Source organism: Ziziphus jujuba, chromosome 9 (assembly GCF_031755915.1).
Source record: "Ziziphus jujuba cultivar Dongzao chromosome 9, ASM3175591v1".
NCBI lineage: Eukaryota > Viridiplantae > Streptophyta > Magnoliopsida > Rosales > Rhamnaceae > Ziziphus > Ziziphus jujuba.
The window spans coordinates 1,037,809-1,056,928 of record NC_083387.1 but is presented as its reverse complement, the minus strand read 5'-3'; the positions used below and the strand labels follow the sequence as shown (position 1 = coordinate 1,056,928).

The 19,120-nt window shown below is 33.0% G+C and overlaps 3 protein-coding genes across 3 annotated transcripts; all 3 read left to right on the top strand.

The window, feature by feature from the left end:
* The first annotated feature begins 10,151 nt into the window (after window positions 1–10,151).
* LOC107408088 (galactinol synthase 1) lies at window positions 10,152–12,406 on the top strand. The gene is made up of 4 exons (XM_016015451.4): window positions 10,152–10,742; window positions 11,058–11,381; window positions 11,559–11,693; window positions 11,852–12,406. The coding sequence occupies exons 1-4, from the start codon at window positions 10,419–10,421 to the stop codon at window positions 12,089–12,091; spliced, it is 1,023 nt and encodes a 340-aa protein (XP_015870937.1). The 5' UTR covers window positions 10,152–10,418; the 3' UTR covers window positions 12,092–12,406.
* Window positions 12,407–15,858: 3,452 nt separating this feature from the next.
* On the top strand, window positions 15,859–16,483 carry LOC125419192 (pectinesterase inhibitor 5). The gene has a single exon (XM_048464657.2). The coding sequence runs from the start codon at window positions 15,890–15,892 to the stop codon at window positions 16,463–16,465; it is 576 nt and encodes a 191-aa protein (XP_048320614.1). The 5' UTR covers window positions 15,859–15,889; the 3' UTR covers window positions 16,466–16,483.
* A 659-nt stretch (window positions 16,484–17,142) lies between these two features.
* LOC107409934 (putative pentatricopeptide repeat-containing protein At1g02420) lies at window positions 17,143–19,110 on the top strand. The gene has a single exon (XM_016017353.4). The coding sequence runs from the start codon at window positions 17,375–17,377 to the stop codon at window positions 18,905–18,907; it is 1,533 nt and encodes a 510-aa protein (XP_015872839.3). The 5' UTR covers window positions 17,143–17,374; the 3' UTR covers window positions 18,908–19,110.
* Window positions 19,111–19,120: the final 10 nt, after the last annotated feature.

Below are 19,120 nucleotides of genomic sequence, written 5' to 3'. Positions count from 1 at the left end.
CATTTTAGAATTATTGCCAAAAGTTTAAGAAGGAAATAAACAGTACTTGGAGAAACTTATTTGTTTTAAAACAATTAAAAAAAGAGCATCTATGAAACTATTTATCCTTTAGCGACACAGTTTATCTGAATACGTCGCCTGTTTATCCAATTTCTTAAAATTTTTGGCGCGTTTTCAAAATTTACGCGGGATTTTGAATACCATTTCTTTTCACAAAATATGTGTTAGTACACTTCATAATAGGTGTTAGAATTGGAAGCAATCTAAAAGAGACTTGAAGAGTGGGATTCCATTTGCTTGCATTGCTATCTGGAAGTTGGATTTCTTTCTTCGTGGATTCTTCTTTCTTCGTCAACCTCGTGGTTAGCTTGGATTCTTCTTTCTTCGTCTCCCTCGTGGTTAGCTCGGATTCTTCTTTCTTCGTCTCCATGGTTTCGGTGAGTTTCTTTTCGCTTTATAATTGGCGGTGACATGTAGTGGATTGGGTTATTTTTTATTTATTTATTCATTATACCCGAAGGTTAGGTTCGCTGGGTTTTCTTAATCTTGTTTTTGTGGATAATTTGTTTTTGATGGGTTTTCTTAATCTTGCTTTTGTCGATAATTTGTTTTCGATGGGTTTTCTTAATCTCGCTTTTGTGGATAATTTGTTTGCGATGGGTTTTCTTAATCTTGCTTCGATGGGTTTCTTAATCTTCCTTTTGTCGATAATTTGTTTGAGATGGGTTTTCTTAATCTTGCTTTTGTCGATAATTTGTTTGCAATGGGTTTTCTTAATCTTGCTTCGATGGGTTTCTTAATCTTGCTTTTGTCGATAATTTGTTTACGATGGGTTTTCTTAATCTTGCTTTTGTTTCAAATTTTTTTTATGATATTGTTTGATATTGTTCTGTTTAGATTGGTAGGGAAATGGATAAATCGTGGATAACGAAGGATAGAACCTCAAGCGATTTTGCTAAGGGGGTGAGTGAATTTTTGAAATTTAGCATGGAGAATGCCAATGATTGTAATGCCATACGGTGTCCTTGCATGCAATGCGGGAATATGAAAATCCATACTATTAGGGATATTAAAGGCCATATATATTGGAATGGGTTTGATGTCAACTATCGGCGATGGATTTGGCATGGTGAGTCATGTACTGATGGTATTAGACCATCTTCTCATTTTGAGAATATTAATGTAGAATATAATGAAAATGATAGCAGTAGTAAGGAAGACGTGGCTTTCAATAGCTCAGACATGACCCGTGCTGCATTAGAAACTTTTGATAATGATCCTAATGAATTTGCTACCTTATTGGAGGATGCGGAGAAACCTTTGTACCTAGGTTGTACCAAATTTACCAAGTTGTCGGCTTTGGTTAAATTATACAACTTAAAGGTAAGATATGGATATTCTGGTAAGAGCTTTGCTGTACTGTTGCAATTGTTATCCCAGATGTTGCCAAATGACAATGTGTTGCCAACCTCCATGTACAATGTTAAGAAAACTTTGAGTGCTTTGGGAATGGAGTACATCAAGATTCATGCATGTCCTAAAAGTTGTATTCTGTTTAGGAAGGAATATGTGGACCTTAATGAATGTCCTAAATGTGGATCTGCTAGATGGAAAATTGATAAGAATGGAGTTGCTAGCAATATTCCAAATAAAGTTTTATTGTACTTTCCTATTATTCCGCGTTTTAAACGAATGTTTCGTAGTGTTGAAACAGCTAAGAATTTGACATGGCATGCCAATGTGAGAAAGGTTAAGACAGGGGAAATGCAACACCCTGCGGATTCTCCATCTTGGAAGTTGGTTGATCGTTTATGGCCAAACTTTGCATCCGAAGATAGGAATTTGAGACTTGGGATCGCGGCTGATGGAGTTAATCCACATAATATGTTGAGTAGTAGGTATAGTTGTTGGCCTGTGATGACGGTTGTGTATAATCTTCCTCCTTGGTTGTGTATGAAGCGGAAATTTATGATGTTAAGTCTTCTAATTTCTGGACCGAAGCAACCAGGAAATCAAATTGATGTATACATGGAGCCGTTAGTTGAAGACCTGCAGCGGTTGTGGAATGAGGGTGTTACGGTCTTCGATGCTTACAGTCAGGAGAAATTCACGTTGAAGGCAGTGTTGCTATGGACAATAAATGATTTCCCAGCTTATGGTAACTTGTCCGGTCATGCGATGAAGGGATATTATGCTTGTCCAATTTGCAGTGAAAATACTTTTGCTACAAGGCTAAAGCATGGAAAAAAAAATGAGTTTTACCGGGCATAGAAGATTTCTTCCTCCAAATCATCAATATAGAAGGCAAAAGAAGGCTTTCAATGGATTTCAAGAATTTGGAGTGCCTCCAAAACCGTTGACTGGAGAAGAAATCTTAGATAAGCTTAATGCAATGAGATTTGATAACTCACACAAGAGGAAAAGGACTGTTGATTCTGAAGAATGTTGGAAGAGGAAGTCCATTTTTTTTGAATTGGAATATTGGAAATTTCTCCATGTGCGACATAATTTAGATGTCATGCATATTGAGAAAAATGTTTGTGAGAGCATATATGGTACATTGCTCAATATTCCTGGTAAGACGAAGGACGGAGTTAATGCTCGGTTAGATTTACAAGAAATGGGTTTGCGGAAAGACTTGGCCCCTAAGCCTCAAGGAAATTGAACTTTCCTACCACCGGCCTGCTATACATTATCAAAGCATGAGAAGAAATTGTTTTGTAAGTGTTTAGCGGACTTGAAGGTTCCAGATGGTTATTCTTCAAACTTTAGGAATCTTGTTTCAATGGAGGACTTAAAGATGGTAGGATTGAAATCTCATGATTTTCATACATTGATGCAACAACTCTTGCCTCTTGCAATTCGTGCAATCCTTCCTAAACATGTGAGACATGCAATTGCAAGACTTTGTTTTTTCTTCAATGCAATTTGCAAGAAGTCTATCATTATTGCTGAATTGGAAAATATTCAAAATGATCTTGTCACAACTTTGTGCCTTTTAGAGAAATTCTTTCCACCATCATTTTTTGATGTAATGGTTCATCTAACTGTACATTTGGTTCGAGAGGTAAGATTGTGTGGACCGGTACATTTCAGGTGGATGTACCCGTTTGAGAGGTACATGAAAGTATTGAAAAGTTATGTTCGAAACAAAAATCGGCCAGAAGGTTGTATTGCCGAGGGTTACATATGTGAAGAAGTGATTGAGTTTTGTAGTGAATTTCATAGAGGATTAGATGTAGTTGGAAACCCAATTGGTAGATATCAAAAGTTAAATGATAAGGATGATGTTGGTGCCCCATTTAAAGGTGGAAAAAATCAATCAATTGATCAACAACTTTGGGAGCAAGTTCATAGATATATACTTTTGAATACACCAGAAGTGGAACCGTATGTCAGGTGCGTATATACATGTTAATGTATAAATTAGTTGATATTTTTAATATATATATATATATATATATCAACATGTATAATTTAGTTGATATTTTGAATATATTAATAGGCATCGATAAGTTGATATGTTGGATATTTTTATTAATTACAACAACTTTTATTTGTTTTAGTATTCATTTTGAAGTCTTGAAGTCAAGCAAAAAAAATCGAGGAAAAAAAGCAAAATGGTTTCAAGACGAACACAAACGTACATTTACGTACTGGTTACGTGATAAGGTATGAGAAAGTTAAATATTCAATATATAATATCATTGTTTTAGCTTTAATTTTTCATATTTTTCTATTGACTAGATTGCACAAGAGCGAAGTCAACCTAATCACACAGTGTCTGAAACATTACGATGGTTAGCCCATGGTCCGCAATGGATGGTAACGAAACATGAAGGATATGTCATTAGAGGGGTTAGATTCAACACTATAAATATGGATAATAAGAGGGTCACCCAGAATAGTGGTGTCAAAGTTATTGCCAAAAGTGAGCATTTTGCTAGTGCTAAGGATATTAACCCAATTTTAGCCGAGATGACATACTATGGGATCATAAGAGAGATTTGGGACGTCGATTACACTATGTTTCGAATTCCAGTGTTCAAGTGTGATTGGGTTGACAGCAGTGGTGTGAAAGTTGATGAGATGGGGTTTACATGTGTTAACTTTAGTAAAATTGGATATAAATCTGACCCATTCATCATGGCTTCACAAGTTCAACAAATATTTTATGTTGAAGATCAACTTGACTCGAGATGGTCTGTTGTTTTAACTCCACCACGACATTGTACTTTGGTTGAAGAAGAATTGGTTGAAGAAGATGTTCTTAGCGATACTACAATGGCTCACAATCCATTTGCCATACAATTGCCAAGTGTTGATGAAAATGATAATGAGGATGAATGTGAGAGTGACTATGTTCGTAATGACTGTGAGGGGATATGGATAAACAATATCTTCTAAATAAATTGGTACGTATATTTATTAACTTATAATTATATTTTAAGTAATATTTATTTATTCATTGTGTGTTTTTTTCTTATGTGTTTTCCACTTTAATTAGGAGAATATGTGCCACGCCAAACTTTAAGAAGGTAAATATTCATTAAATTTTCATTTGCCAAATTACAATTTAATTTATTAATTATGATTAAGTTTTTATTAATTTTTTTTGCGTCAGTGCTAACAAATTTTTTTATTTTTCCATATGCAATATGAGGGCGTAATATCGTCAACACGAGTACATCAACTTCCATCTCAATAAGTATGCATATGTAAAAATATGTCAATGAGATGATATTTAATTATATTGATTATTGTTTTGTTATGAACAAGTATTTATTTTAAATTTTTATATTCTAATTATTTTGGACGAAGTTAGTTTGGGTTTTTTGCTATTATAATTAATTTTATATTTTAATAAATTTTTATGAAGATAAATCTAAAAAAATATAAAAGAAATGGCGGTTTATAAAGATAACTAAAAGTCGCCTAAAATATATAACGACATATAATAAGATCAATTTGGCGACTCATAAATTTCGCGACTCTACACAAAATGTCGCTTAAAGAATTATTCAATTTTTAGCGACATAAATATATTGTTGTATATGTCGCTAAATAGGTAAAAGAGTCGCTAAAAATTCATAAATATGCGACTCTTATAATTTGTCGCTAAAACATGAACAGTTGCTAATATGGCGACACTAAAAACTCCTCGCTAATTGTTACGGGTTGTTAAAAAACCGAACCACACAATTTGTCGCTAAAAATAATACGTCGCTAAATAGGCGACAAAAAAGCGTCGCTAAAAATTCATGAGACGCTAATTTAGAGACACTAAAAAATAGTCGCTAAAAATATCTGGTCGTTAAAAGAGAGACTCACATAATTCGTCGCAAAAAATAATGCGTCGCTAAATAGGCGACAAAAAAATGTGTCGCTAAAAATGAATGAGTCGCTATTCAGGAAGCATTTTTAGCGACATAATTATTTGGTGACGAATCACGTAAGTGTCGCTAAAAATTTATTAGCGACTTTATTATAAAGAGTCACTATAAGTACATCATTGTATGAGTCATTAAAAATTAAATGTGCGTCGCTAAAAATTTTTATTAGGCGACTGTTATTATACGTCGCCTGTTATCTTATATATTTCGCGACAAGATATTTGGCGACTCCGTCAAATGCGTCGCTGTTTATTTAGTGCGATGCAGTACTTGCGTCGTATATCAACTCGATTCTAGTAGTGCATGTTTATTCTAACTACTATTTATTTGACATAAATATATTACACATAATTAGATAAATCAAAATAAACAAGTTAAAAATTAAATATCAACCATGTTGACAAACCACATCTAAACTATTAATTTTTTAATTACATAACTTGAAATTCCTTGCTGGCTTCTTAATAATGACGCACGTAAGTGAAAAGATGCTTACATATGGCATCCAAGCCACACCAACATTCATAAATTTGAATTTGTTTTGAAGTGGTAATTAACTAATCAAATGTTTTATGTTTTTAATTATAACTTTTAGAAGTTCATGCCTCAATATTTATTTTATTAAACTTTAAAAAATTGTGTTTAGGAACTTGAGGTTCAATCACCCAAAGCTACGGGTTCCCCATTATTATTATTTGGTCAAATAGCAAAATTGAAGGAGGGGAATATAAATATATATATATATATCAAAAGAAAACAGAACAAATTTGCCTGTCAATTGCATGCATAAATCAAATTCATATCTTTTTTTTTTTTTTTTCTTGATCATAATCGAATTCATATCTTTCAATTAAATGAATTAAAATAAACGACCTCAAATTAATTGATGGCCCTATAAACGTGCGTGGCTCTATGGCCCACATCCCAACAGGCAAGGGGGAACCCTTCCATATATATAATATTCATCTTTTTTTTTTTTTTTTGGTAAATAATATATAATACTCCTCTTGGAAACATGAATTAAACGTTTTGGAAATAACTCGAATTTAGGCAATAAGAGAAGAGGGTTAAAAAAAAAAAAAATTACAGTTTTATTTGTTTATTTTTTAACCTTTTCCACTAAACGATAAAACTCGGAGACTCACAGATTATATGTATGCTGACTTTAAAAAAGAGTGTCCAAGTCAAAAGGGAAGCTTCTTTGAGACTATTTGAAACCCGCTTCAAAGAACAATATGATTACTAAGAGATGCGAACTATATTTACTTTGGACAATAGAGATCAATTTAGATATAAATCTCCTCTGCCAAACATATCTAAATAAATTTATTAACCATTACAAAATAATAATAATAAATTTATTAACAAATGAAGAGAAATAATATTCCATAAAATGAAGCTTACAAGTACTTTAAACAAACAATAAAACACAAGATACTCACCTTGATCACTAGGTCACTCGATCTCTTTTTCTTTTTCTTTTTTCTTTTTTCCTTTTTTTGTAATTTTTTTATTTTTTTTATTATTTTTTTTTTATATTGATGAAAATAACTGTATACAATCAATGCTATAATATTTGACAAATATTCTAGACAGAAAATTATTGTCAGGGAACAACCACTAAGAAAATTTAAACGACTAACCTTATTCGTTTTATTTTGCATAGAACAGAATTTGTCTTCAAAATTAATCTATATATATATATATATATAACACTCAAAATTGCTTCCCTTTCAAACAAGATTACATGCAAGCTAGCGACCAAAACAAGTAAGACTTTGATTCTAATGATCATTGGCCTCTGTTTGTGTGCCAGTATGTGTAAGGGAAAGGTCAAAGCTCACTTCCAAGACATTTGTTTCACATGCTCTGGATTCACAGACCCTCAGAAAAGTACTAGTCCGCCATCTGATTACAACTCACATGCTTAATTATGTTTGTTATAATTTTAAGTCCACATTACAATCTTTTAGCATCAAATAAATTAAAAAAAAAAAATATATATATATATATATATCCTGCGATGAACGACGTTAATGTTGTTATCTAATTACACAAACATCCTAAAATTGCAAAAACGAAAATCAGAATTTGGAATTCTAATTCATGCTTCTAAGTAATCTTTCGTTGAATAAGTATACTATTGATAAGCAATCTCCATGAAGTCATAATGCAATATCCATATTAAATTAATATTTTATTCTACATGAGGTCCTCCAGACTAGCCACGAGTCTTTCTTGTGCATTGCTCCGATCAGGTGACTGCATGGGCAGCACAAAAAGAGATGAACTAGTTCAGGCCGATCAATTATGGCATAACCAAGTAAGTAAGTTAGCAATACAACAAGGTTGAATAAGAAAACCAAAGCAGGAGAAACGTAACAAGATGATGATGATGATCAAGTAGAATGAACACACTCATATTACTTTCATTTTGGATCCATTGAAAGTTGCTAGCTTTTTCCTTTCATCGTAAGGTGAAAATCTGCTGCATGGGGTACCGAAAGGATTGGGCCTACGTGCTGATAAAAAAAAACCCAATCCATCTCTTCCCTTGTCATGAATGTCCAGGGGTTTAAGCCCAGTCTGCTTAAGTCTATGGACCATCCCACATACCGAATGGACCATCTTAAGGCCATTAAAATTAGGCTATTAAATTTTATTTTTTTTTTAATCGATTAGGGTATTAAATTTGTTTATCAAATTTTAGAATGACAAAGTAGTATCTAAAATTTTGATAAAATAAATATTTGACTTTAATATTATTGTCAAAAATTATTCAGAGGCTGCGTTGTTTGTTTTATTTTATTTTCTTTCTTTCTTTATTTTTTTTGTGTTCAATGTATAATTAATTTATCATCACCACCGACAAATAATGTTAGGAAGCAGATGGTATGCAAGAAAGTAATTGAGAACGTGTTAAATTTGCGGGAGGCTGTTACTAAGATAATGTGGTTGGTCCACCTTGCGAAAGAAAGAATGGGCCCAACTGCAATCTAATCAGGAACATAGAGGATAATCCAAGATGAGTGACCATGAACATACAGGGTACTTCAAGATGATTCCCTTGCAATCACTTTTTCACATCACATGGCTTTAGGTAAGCAAGATGACCATAAAAATTAAATGTTAATAGTTATAGGTAGTGCACATAAATATAGAAAAAAAAAAAAGTATTACAAAAATGCTATCGGTTTTGTTACTCCTAAATTATATCAATAATTGTACTTTCATCATTGAAATTTTGTTTGGCATTTTGGTTCTTAAATTTTATTTTTTTGATACATTTTAGCGTTTGAATTAATCTAAATTTTAGTAATTTTGAAACAATTTATACACTTATAATAATAAAAAAGACAACTTATACAAAATTTTACATTTTACATGAAGTGTATATATATATATATATATATGTATACACACATCAAGCACATTTATGTCTTAAAATTGTTAAGATATAGATAAAAATAATTTAAAGACTAAAATGCATTAAAAAATATGTAAAGTTTAAAAATTAAAATGTTAATGAAAAAAAAAATGTTAGGCAACCCGGGTGCAATTATGAATATGATCAAAAATTAACAGAGTTAATAAACCTTAAATAAACTTACGAAATATCGGACTCTTTACATATTGTACACGTACTTAAAATTAAGGTTCCATCTGTTTCAAATTTACGTAATTTATTTTTGGCTTTTTTATTATAATTTTAAGATTGCCCCGTTCCAACAATTTTGCTTAGGCAAAGAAAAAAAAAAAGAAAAAAAAAAGAAACTTACAAATTATTCTAGATAATTGTGGAACCATTATACCCGTAAATTATTGTCAATATCCATTAATGTCAATTAGATTTGTTCATTACTACTTATCTACCCTAACTATTCAAAGTTCAAACTCACTTTATTGTCTCCACTTAGCTTACTCTTTTTCCCTTTTTTTTTTTTTTTTTTTTTTTTGAAAAATTTTGGGATTGTTCAAATATCAAATTTAACTGGTGGAGGGTATGAATGAGTTGAATCACATTACTTTTGATTGGCAACGCATTTTGGAGATAGTCTCTTTACGTTTTTTATTTTTGGGGTTACCCCTTTTCTTTTATTTATTTATTTATCCTTTCTTTCTCGTTTTCCAATAAAGAAGATTGTACTCTGTACGTTTGTTTAATTTACCACTACTTGAATGAATTGGATTTTAGGCTCCAGTCAAAAAATTTGAAAAAAATTAATTCCTATGAAATAGTTTTTTAAAATTATTTTTTAGGATGTGTGATGTATAAAATGACATTTAAAATTTACAAAAATAATTAATTATTTTGTGTTTTGAAGTTTTAGAATAAAATACATAAAATTAATTTATCATGAAATTTTGATCATGGAAACAAAATTAATTTAAAGAGGATTAATTTAGTGTTCATTCTCTTAATAGATTTGTTGCAAAGAAGATTTAAGGATTAATTTAAAGAATCTTCAAGATATAAATGGATTTGGTAACTATTTTTTTTATTAAGAAAAAAATTTATAACATTTTTCTTGATTAAAAAAAGGAAAAAAAAGCAAGTGGCCCCAGTTGAACATGATTATCATGGTACAACCATATGGATACGTAAAGCGTTACTAGATTAGACTTTAGTAAAGAGAGAATAAACTGGATCTCTCGGGCGATCGAGGGTAGCCGACTTGTATACGATTATTTTATTATTAGTATTAGCAAAAACATTTGCAGTAATACGAATAGGGGCTTCTAGTGTGTTCGATGCCACTGTATGCATATTCACGTAAGAAGCCCTCTCTAGAATCATCGGGGAGCGGCCTCCTCCTTTGGACACGTGTAACCTGAGAAAGCAAGATTGTCCATTGAATTCGGCTTTATTTAAACACACAACTCGGCGTTCATTTCACCCCACCTGTTTGCAAAGAATCAACGAACAGCAACCTTCTCCTTCTCCATTCCCATTTTCCCAAAGCCAGCGCCTAAGCTTCTAACACGCATCACTTCTCTCTCTCTCTCGATAGATCATAAAGAGATATGGCCCCCCAAGTCGTCTCAGGCACAGCCCCGGTAAAAGCAGGAGGGTTGAGCCTGGAGAGTCGGGCATACGTGACGTTCCTGGCGGGTAACGGCGACTACGTGAAAGGCGTGGTTGGGTTGGCCAAGGGGCTGCGGAAGGTCAACGCCGCCTACCCTTTAGTTGTGGCGGTATTGCCCGACGTACCCGAAGAGCACCGTCAGATCCTGCGCTCCCAGGGCTGTATAGTCCGTCAGATTGAACCTGTTTACCCTCCCGACAACCAAACCCAGTTCGCAATGGCTTACTATGTCATCAATTACTCCAAGCTACGTATCTGGGAGGTAGGTGTACTAGTACTACTTATGTTTATTTTTATTTTATTTCTTTTTTAATAATCAATGAAATTGTTTGTGGTGTCCCCGCATTCCACGCAAGCTTATATTGTTTTGTAAGGTTCTTCCACGTGGCATCCTGGTGTTGTATGTGGAAGGAAGAGTTTTTGTGTCTTTTCGTGTCCCTGGATTTAAGATCACCACCGAATTTCAGTCTTTTGTTATTATTATTATTATTATTATTATTTTTGAATATATTGGTGGTGGTTATATCTGGCTGACGATTTTTTTTTTTCGTTTTTTCTGGGGTTGGTTTGTTTGTAGTTCGTGGAGTACAGTAAGATGATATATTTAGACGGAGACATCCAGGTTTACGACAACATAGACCATCTGTTCGACTTGCCGGACGGACATTTCTACGCAGTGATGGACTGCTTCTGCGAGAAAACTTGGAGTCACACCCCGCAGTACAAGATCGGGTATTGCCAGCAGTGTCCTGACAAAGTCCAGTGGCCCACCGCCGAATTGGGTCCGCCGCCGGCCCTTTACTTCAACGCTGGAATGTTTGTGTTTGAGCCCAGCATCCATACCTATCACGATCTGTTGAACACTCTCAAAGTGACTCCTCCGACCCCATTTGCAGAGCAGGTAACTATTAAACACATATATCTATATATCTATATGTATATATATATATATATATATATATTTATAGATAATTAATTTACAATAATGTTAGATTCTATCATTTATATGTGAGAAATTAAGAATGTTTCTTTTTCTGATGGGTGTTGGTGGGTGTATAATATAATATTATATATACAGGACTTCTTGAACATGTACTTCAGGGATATTTATAAGCCTATCCCTCTTGTCTACAATCTGGTGCTGGCTATGTTATGGCGTCATCCAGAGAACGTGGAGCTCGACAAGGTCAAAGTTGTTCACTACTGTGCAGCCGTAAGTATCACTATCAACGCTGTTCCATTTAATTTGGTTGGTAGATTTTAATTTGTTAATTGATGCTGATTTGTTGTTGTTCATTTTAGCATTGATTAAATAACTTATAGTATTGGGATGGATGAACTAGATTTTTTATTGTACTTGGTTTAATTCAGGGATCGAAGCCATGGAGGTATACAGGGAAAGAGGAAAACATGCAGAGAGAAGAGATTAAGGTGCTGGTGAAGAAATGGTGGGATATTTACAACGACGAGTCGTTGGATTACAAGAAACCTGTAGGCGGAGTAGGAGAGGTTGCAGAGGGAGAAGCCAAGCCTGTAAACATGCAGCCTTTTATCGCTGCTCTTTCCGAAGCTGGTGCGGTTCAATTTGTCACAGCTCCATCAGCGGCTTAACTTAAAAGGGCTTTGTTAATTGCAACATTTAAGAGTCCGTCCGAATCTAGCTAATTGTAGATGTTGTACAAGTCGACGTGGGGTCATCAACTTTCTTCATTGGATATGTTGGTGGAAATTAAGGAGACAAACGAGGAATAAACCTTTCTTATTGTTTTTGTTTTCTATTTCTTTTTGATTTCCTATTATCATGAAGTCTGTTCCAACCCATTTGGGGAAAATGGTGTTAAATCCTATTGATAGTAAGGTTATGGGCTTGAGTTTGTTATCTTTCGCGCAAAGTACAGCAATGAAGAATGCAAATATTTTCTTTTAGATGATTAGATGATGTATAGAATTTGCCTCTTGGAATATATTTCTTTCTTTATTAATAAATAATTCCGCTCTATTTTTACTTTTACTGTGAATGCCAATAGGTCCAGCTGGTTGTAAGACAATTAATATATTGAATCATTAGCAAAATGATGTTTTAATTTAAATGGTTTTCATATTAAATTTTTAGTAAAAAATTGATATATAATTAACTAATTATTATATTGGCTATGATACTATTGGCGATCTCCAATAAGAAATAGCAAAACTTGTATAAACACCTCATCTCTCTAGTGTTGTTTTTGCGTGTAATTTTTGTGTGGATATCGTATATGGAATCTGGACGTGGTGGCATCCAAGTCGTCTTTATTCCCATGGTATCATTTTAAAAGTTAGTGTCTTTTCCATTATCTCTTGTCGTGTATCTTGGTTCGCTAACGCTAACATGCTTCGCACGCATCACTTAATAAGCGGCGTTGACTCAAGTTCGTAGAAAATTATTTGATATACTTGATTATTAGTTAGCATTTAAGGGCTCCAATATCATTTTCAGACAATTTTGAAAGTTGATCCAGAAAATAGTAGTTATGATATCATGTAAAATGACTAACCAATTTTAAAAAAAAAGTAAAATTAATTATATAACAGAATAGATAATTACAATAATTTAAAATAAAAAGAAGCCAGCGAGTGCCGTAAACATTCTTTACTTTTGATTGTGTCATAGAAAAAGAAGGGCAAGGAGAATACAAAAATTGCAGAAAAAGAAAAAAAGATAAAAAGGAGTCGCAACGAAAATCACACGGCAGTACCAGTCCATGGAAACCAAAGGAATAAAGTGGCGGCCCAAATTATCTTTGTTGTACAACTAGTCTACGGCTTCGACTTCACAATCTAATCTCACTGCATGCTTTTCTCCAAATCAAGCCACGTGTATGTTGAAGCAGAATATGTAATTGTTTTAATTTGTTTTTTATTTTTTGTAATGTTCTTGTGAAGCTAGTTAATCCAGGACCAAAGTTGTTGACATGAAAAAGAAAAATCTTCAAGAGCATCTTTAATGGAACATGAAAAAGAAAAATCTTCAATAGGTTATGTATTATAAAAGTGAATATGCCATATGAAATATAGACCATGTTTTAAGAAAATTAATTTTTTCATATTTAAAATGAACATCGATTTTAAAGTAAATAGTTATTTCTTCAAATGTTAAAAGCAATTTTGAAAACTCAATTTATTTCTAAAAATATAAAGTTAATAAAATTATATAATTAATTGAAAATCATAAAAAAAGTTTTTGGGCATGATACCATTACAAAATAATGTTATCAATTTCCATACCATATAGAATAATCTATATTTATTATCAAAGATGCTTTAATTATATTAAAGTAATTTAGATCTAGATTATCATACAATTAAAAGCAAATTCCAATAAAAAAAGGGGCACAATTTTTGGAGGCTTCCTGGTTATGTTTTGTCTTTTAAACCTCTTATGTGTTTTTGGGAGATTGATTGCTGATCATTTTAGGAATTTGGTTTTTGTTATGTATAATTTAATTAGTATAAAGCAAACAATTTTTTTAATAAAAAAGGCAAAAAAATTAATAGATGTTAAATTTGGATTGCTATGTTGCTGCAACAAATAGTTGGTAGTTGTAATATTTAAAAAAGTTATAAGATGCACCTATAAACAATTATTTAATTACATTTTGATGTATTAATTAAATTGTGAGGTCCCATTGTGGAAGGAAGAGGACGACCTCGGCCGCCGCAGCATTTACCTTATTCACTTTCAGGAAAACGACTTTACGGAGAAGCTCTTTTGGATTGAGTATTCCTGGAAATTAAGATAAAACAGTAATTAGTCAATCTAATTAATTAATGATAAAGGGAATCACCCCGGTAACCACGCTTACGGGCCACGGCGCCACGGCCACGGCTTTGTGATGCATGTTGATAAATTAAGCAGCCCATCCATTCAAGCTTCCAATATGTTTTTAATTGAAGAAGAGAAAGGAAAACAAAGAAAAAGTTTAACGAGAAAGCAGGAAAAAAAAAAAAAAAAAAAGGGAAAAAAAGATAGTTATTATAATAATTATTATTCGGATAATTATTAATGGAAAGAAGGATAGGAAATAAGACAAAAGTGAAAATATAATTCAATGCAGTTTACAATTTTATTTACAAAAATACCCTCTATCTAAAATATTTTAATCAAATGTTAATAAAGATAATTTTAAAATAGTTATAAGTTTTATTAAATTTTTTTCCTTTCATTCCATTTTCTAACAATTTTGAATGGAAAACAAAATTGATTATAATAAAAGAAATAATTCATTCCATTTCTTTTCTATTCAATTTTTACTATCCAAACAGGATAATTAAATTAATTCCTTATTTTCTCTTCTATTTTATCAATTTAAACTTAATGTCAAGTTTTGACATCTCAATATCAATACTTTAATTAGGAAAACCCTAAACCTGATGATCTCGTGCATTTAGATCATTCCTAGGAAATCCTTTTATCGCCTATTGTTTATAGTAATGTGCAGTGGAAAAAAATATTTAAAAGGTTGAATGGGGAGTTTACAAAATTCTTTTTTGAATTAACTTTCTATTTTTTTTTAACGAACTATTTTGAATTGATTAAGATTTAAAAGGTTGTTTATCTCATAAAAAATCTAAAAACAAAATTACTATTTTCTTCTCATACAATGGTAATGATATATAAATTTGAATCCCAATACCCCAAATAGAAATCAATTAATTAAAGGCTGATTTTTAGTATAAATTTATTTAATTTTATAATTCCAACAATTTAATGCTAGTCAAATACTGTTTTTGCCGAATTTTGTCCAATAAACTCATATTTCCATATTCATGCGTTAATATATACAATATTTAAAATTTGTTTTTTTTATATTATAATGTTGGTACTTATCCAACCCATTAAAAAGGTAAAAGTAGATTAATTAATCATCTGAAATATTTGTATAAAAAAAATCTTTTCGGGTTTATTGGTTTAAAAGTTAGATATAATAATATTTTCAGAGGTTTAAATGAACTTAAATATATTCACTTTTATCCTCCTAAAATTTCACTACCTCATCAAATTCATTTAGTTAGTGAATGAAAGTTTTATATTTGTCTGTAAATTAATCAAGTTAGATTAGTATATCTTTTTGTTGTCTTAGATAATATTTTATTCAAAGGGAAAAAGAAAATCCGAGATGAAATTAAATATCATATATATATATATATATATATTTGGGTTTCGATTTTATCATATACTATGTGTTAGTAAATATGTGCGATACATGTGCATCAAGACACAGCGGCATACACACGGATACGTGTATCAATATGAATATGCAATAAGCTAAGCCCATATATGTATATATATGCATAAGTGTTATGGTATATATATTATATATTTATAATCGACAGGCAAGTACACTTCATTGATTAATTTGTAGATCTGACATGCAGTGCTTAAACATGGCAGGCCATCAATTTGCAGTGCAATCATGTGCGCTTATCATCTTGTACATGAGCTTGTTGGAATTGCATGCAACAGTGGCGGACACACAGTTAGTTGACAGCATCTGCAAGCAGGCGGAGAGCTATGAGTTCTGTTCGTCAACCCTAAATGGAGATTTACGCAGTGAGAGAGCCGACCTTCATGGCCTTGCTATCATCTCCATTGCAGAAACCATAGCTCAAATAAGAGTAGTTTTTGACGAGCGAATCCCTGAAATCATTAGACACCAAGTCAGCATCAGCAACCCAATTGACAAGCAACGGATCAAGGATTGCCAATCGGATTACAATGGTGCATTACACAACTTCTTAGGGGCCTACAGATCTTCGAGCGGAAGGAGTTATTGGGAGGTGATCGATTGGGTGAGGGACGGTGCTAACGAGGCTATTCATTGCGAAGATATTTATAGGTGGCATGATCCTCTCACTGTATGCCCAATCTCCGCCGAAAACCACAATGTTATTAAGTTGGCTGAGATTGTTCTGATTGTCGTCCAGTCTCTCCTTACAATCGTTTAATTAACTAGACTAATTACTTTTATAATATACCCCTATATAAATTAGTCAAGACAACAATATTATAAAGTGCAAAGTTTTTGAATTTTCTGTAAAGTATATATTTATTTTCTCGTATTTCCATGTAAACTCTTTCATGTATATTAAGAAATGGATACGAATGAAGAAACATAACCAAATTAATACATTTATTTATACCATCAATTAACAATATCAACAATATTAATTTGAACCATTCATAATTTAATTTTGGTAAACAATATCCATTTTTACAGCTATCAAGCGAGTATCAATATTATTAAAAAATTAAAATAAAATAAAAGAGAGAGAGAGATTCCAATACTAAACTGGGAGTTAATATCCATAGCTAGCATTGTTTATAATTCTTTGAAATTAAGATTTTTCTTTTTGTGATGGGAAGAAAAACGACCTTTTCATTAAAATTAGTTCCCTTTTTTTTTTTTTCTTTTTTTTTCTTTTTATGTATATCTAGCAATTTTTTATTTATGCTTCGAAAAAATTAAAGCTAAAGCAGTTTAATTTGAAAATAAAATTCGTAATATCTATATATATATATATATATATATCTGTGAATAAAAGCAATGCCCATCTCAGTGAAGTGAAAGTTGGAAGTTTGGTTAAAAAGGAAAAATACCCTTTAAAACAGGGATGAAAAAGACATTTCAATTTCAATTTCAACGAGTGTGGGATCTCAGGATTTCAGAAAGAGCGGCCAACCACATAGAGCTTCGCTTTCGCGTCGCTCCGTGGCTGTGAAATAGAGAGAGATTCTAGGTGGTGCGTAATGCTGGAATCCTGAAGTGTAAGTGGGTTTCTGTGTCTTTTCGGTGAAATATTTGCGAAGGTGGAATTGCAAGCACTTTCGATTTTGATGAAGGATTGACGAAGACGATGACTCTTAAGCCCCTCTTCTCCTCCCAATCTCTGCAATTCAGGTATGTCTCCGAAAACCCAAGTTTATTTCTTTATCGGTTATTCTGCTCCGGAAGTTCGGCCCCAGCCCCAACCCCTAACGACGCCGTTGAGACTGTTTTCCGCATAGTAAGTAGCTCCACCTGTTCCAAAGACTTGAAGCAATCTCTGAAATCAAGTGGGGTTTTCCTCTCCAATGATTTGATCGATAAGGTTTTGAAAAGGATCAGATTCAGCCATGCCAATCCTTTGCAAGCTTTGGAGTTTTTCAATTACACTGGAAATAGGAAAGGGTTTTACCACACTGAGCTATCTTTGGATACGATGCTTTATATCTTAGGAAGAAGCCGTATGTTTAACAAAATTTGGGATCTGTTGATTGATGCCAAGCACAAAGACAGAAATATAATAACCACACGTACTGTAATGGTCGTTTTAGCTAGAATTGCTAAGGTATGTTCGGTTAGGCAGACTGTGGAGTCTTTTAGGAAGTTCAAGAAACTTGTACCTGAATTCGATACCAATTGTTTCAATGCTCTGTTGAGAACTATGTGTCAGGAAAAGAGCATGACAGATGCTAGAAATGTGTATCATAATTTGAAGCACAAATTTAGGCCCAATCTGCAAACTTTTAACATATTGTTGTCAGGGTGGAAGTCGTCCGAAGAAGCCGAGGGATTCTTCGAGGAGATGAGGGAAATGGGTGTGAAACCAGATGTTGTTTCGTATAATTGTTTGGTTGATGTTTATTGCAAAGGTAGAGAAATGGAAAAGGCATTTAAGATGGTTGAGAAAATGCGAGAGGAGGAGATAATCCCCGACGTATTTACCTATACCAGCATTATCGGGGGATTGGGGCTGGCTGGTCAGCCTGATAAAGCCAGAAATGTTTTGAAGGAAATGAAGGAATATGGTTGTTACCCGGATGTTGCAGCGTATAATGCTGCAATAAGAAACTTCTGCATTGCAAAGAGGCTTGGTGATGCGTATAGTTTGATGGATGAGATGGTAAGCAAGGGCTTGACTCCAAATGCAACTACATACAATCTGTTCTTCAGGGTATTTTTCTGGTCAAATAACTTGCAAAACTCATGGAATTTGTACAGGAGGATGATGGATACTGGTTGCCTGCCAAATACACAATCTTGTATGTTCCTAATTAAGTTATTTAGGAGGCAGGAAAAGGTTGAGATGGCACTTCAGCTGTGGAATGACATGGTGCAGAAAGGTTTTGGGTCTTATATATTGGTATCTGATGTGCTGTTTGATTTGCTTTGTGATGAGGGGAGACTGGTGGAAGCAGAGAGGTGCTTCTTGCAAATGGTCGAAAAGGGGCATAAACCAAGTAACGTTTCTTTTAGGAGGATCAAGGTACTCATGGAATTGGCAAACAAGCATGAAGCTATTCAAAACTTGTCCCAGAAAATGGCCCTTTTTGGAACTTCAATCAGTCTTCCGGAAAGTAGAGATATTTCAATGGACAAATCTCATTTAGACTTGGTTCCATGTTGAATGATATGTTAACGGTTACCATGATTTGTAAAATTGGTTGAATTACACCATTTACTTCATAGGCCCGCATAAGTGTGAAGATATAGTAGTTTTAGTTTTTTGGCACATAACAATTCTTTCACACTCTTGCCTGATGCACCTCCTTTATGGCTATTTAATGTTGGAATATTGAAGTGCGGCAACTGCGCCTCTTCCATGTGTCCTATGCTGGAG